This window comes from Gastrolobium bilobum, unplaced genomic scaffold (genome assembly GCF_033153095.1).
Source record: "Gastrolobium bilobum isolate Gb01-03AN ecotype WA unplaced genomic scaffold, APGP_CSIRO_Gbil_v1 utg15942, whole genome shotgun sequence".
Classification (NCBI taxonomy): domain Eukaryota; kingdom Viridiplantae; phylum Streptophyta; class Magnoliopsida; order Fabales; family Fabaceae; genus Gastrolobium; species Gastrolobium bilobum.
Window position 1 is genome coordinate 80,933 of NW_026896758.1, and position 2,169 is coordinate 83,101.

The 2,169-nt window shown below is 34.1% G+C and overlaps 2 protein-coding genes across 2 annotated transcripts; both read right to left on the reverse strand.

Annotated features, from left to right (window-relative positions):
- On the reverse strand, positions 1-789 carry LOC133301876 (uncharacterized). Its single transcript, XM_061501585.1, has one exon. It carries the CDS (start codon positions 787-789, stop codon positions 1-3), a length of 789 nt encoding a protein of 262 aa, XP_061357569.1.
- Positions 790-836: 47 nt separating this feature from the next.
- Positions 837-1,904, reverse strand: LOC133301877 (uncharacterized). Its single transcript, XM_061501586.1, has one exon. The coding sequence runs from the start codon at positions 1,902-1,904 to the stop codon at positions 837-839; it is 1,068 nt and encodes a 355-aa protein (XP_061357570.1).
- Positions 1,905-2,169: the final 265 nt, after the last annotated feature.

A 2,169-nucleotide genomic window follows, 5' to 3' on the forward strand; every position in this document is an offset into this window, starting at 1 on the left:
CTATTTTAAACTGACAAAATCTTCAAGGATAGAATCTGTAGTAAAAGTTTCAGCAATCTCTCTTTCAATATACACAATTAAATTATTTGCAAGAAAGTCATCCTCCATTTTGTTTCGAAGTCTTGTTTTCACAATTTTCATTGCTAAGAATGCACATTCATCACTTGCGGTTGAAACTGGTAGTGTTAAGATAAGACGAATTAGCCTATCAACCAAATGATAGGAATTTGACTTTCCTGTCTGAGCTAATCCTTGACACAACTCAGAAATTGAAGATAAATTTTGAAGTTTTGGATGTTTTGGGATGTCTTTGTGAAAATGCTTTAATTGACAATTCAAAATAATCCTCTCTTGCTCAGAAAAATCAAGAGGATAATATTTCTCTGAAAGGCTACAAATATCATCAACATTGAATGCTTTGTAACCATTCTTCGGATCTAATGAAGAGCTAAGTGATAAAAGTTTCATTGCTTGCTCGTTAAATCTTCTATTTAACACTTGTAACTGAAAGTCAATGGTTGAATTAAAAATATCAAAATGATAGTGATGCTCAATAGTTATTTGTTCATGTTGTCGATGGCCACGACCTTCAATATATTGAGCATCAAAATCTGGAACATCTATTTCATGAAGCTTGGAGAAATTGACAACGCTTTCAAGTATTCTTTTCCAACCACCATCTCGTAATTCTTGAATAAGTTCCTTTGTACTTGAAACTAAATGTATAGCATTCAAAATATCTTGAGATTTTTGTTGTAATGCTTGACAAAGAATTTCAGTGATGCCCATGATCTCCTTCATCAAAAGTAAATTAAAGATAAACTCAAAAGAAGTGATCATCTTATAAGCTGCAGTAGCATCCCCTCTTTGAGAGTAATTTGAGCCTTCACTGCGAATTTTTTCAAGTACTGAACATGATTCATTATACCCTCGTTGAAGACTATAGAATAAAAATGAGAACCCCATCTTGTATCACTAGCCCTCTTTAGTGTACCTACTTGGTTAAAACCTGTACTAGTTTCAAGCTCACCAATAGCCTGCAAATGTTCAAATTCAGAAATTTGGGCAGCTTGGAATTGATCATGACGCTTAGAAGAAGCAGTGACAATATTAATGATGAAATTCAAATTCTGGAAGAATTGATAAATAGAAGAAACTTCCTTAGAGGCAGCAATCAAGGCTAATTGTAATCGATGGGCAAAACAATGCACATAATAAGCACAAGGACATTCATTAAGAAACAATGCTTGCAATACATTCCATTCACCACGCATGTTACTAGCACCATCATATCCTTGGCCACGAATATTTTGGATATCAAGGCAATGATGTGAGAGTATGTCACTAATAGCATTTTTAAGTGTCATAGAAGATGTATCTTGAACGTGATAAAGATCAAAAAATCTCTCTTTTATAAAACCATCTTTGTCAACAAATCTCAAGACAAGAGCCATTTGTTCCCTTTTTGATTCATCACGTGATTCATCCACAATAATACAAAACTTATAGTCCCTGATATCCAGCAGAATCTGTTTTCGCACTTTGTCTGCTAGAACATGTAAAATCTCTCTTTGTATTTGAGGTGAGGTATACTTGGCTGTCAATGGAGCATTCATTAGAACAACATCTGCAACTTTTTCATTGTAAGATGCCAAAAGTTTGATCATTTCAATAAAATTACCACTATTTCTTGAATTAATAGTCTCATCATGTCCTCTAAAAGCACACCCCTGAAAAGCAAGCCAACGAGCAACATCAATTGAAGTCTTAACATGCAACCTATTTTTTTCAATTTGTTGGGAGCTTTGAGCATGCATAACTTTATCAATATGACAAGACTGATTCATTAAGTCCACACATGAGATAATTGCATTAGTATGTTGTGAACAAGGATCATCTCCCATGTGACTTAAAAAAGCACAATACTTGCCACTATGAACTTTATTCCAACCATTAAAACCTTTGATTGTGAACGCATTCTAACCATGTCGCCCATCGACCTTTGTAGTGAAAAGATAACATGGTAAACATAATGAAGCATCTATACAAGGTGAATACTCAAGCCACGAAGAAAATTCTTTGAACCAAGAAGCTTGAAAACGTCGATGATGTTTTTCTTTTGAAAATGGATAAGAGCATTTAGGTTGACTTCATTAGCTAAATATTCCC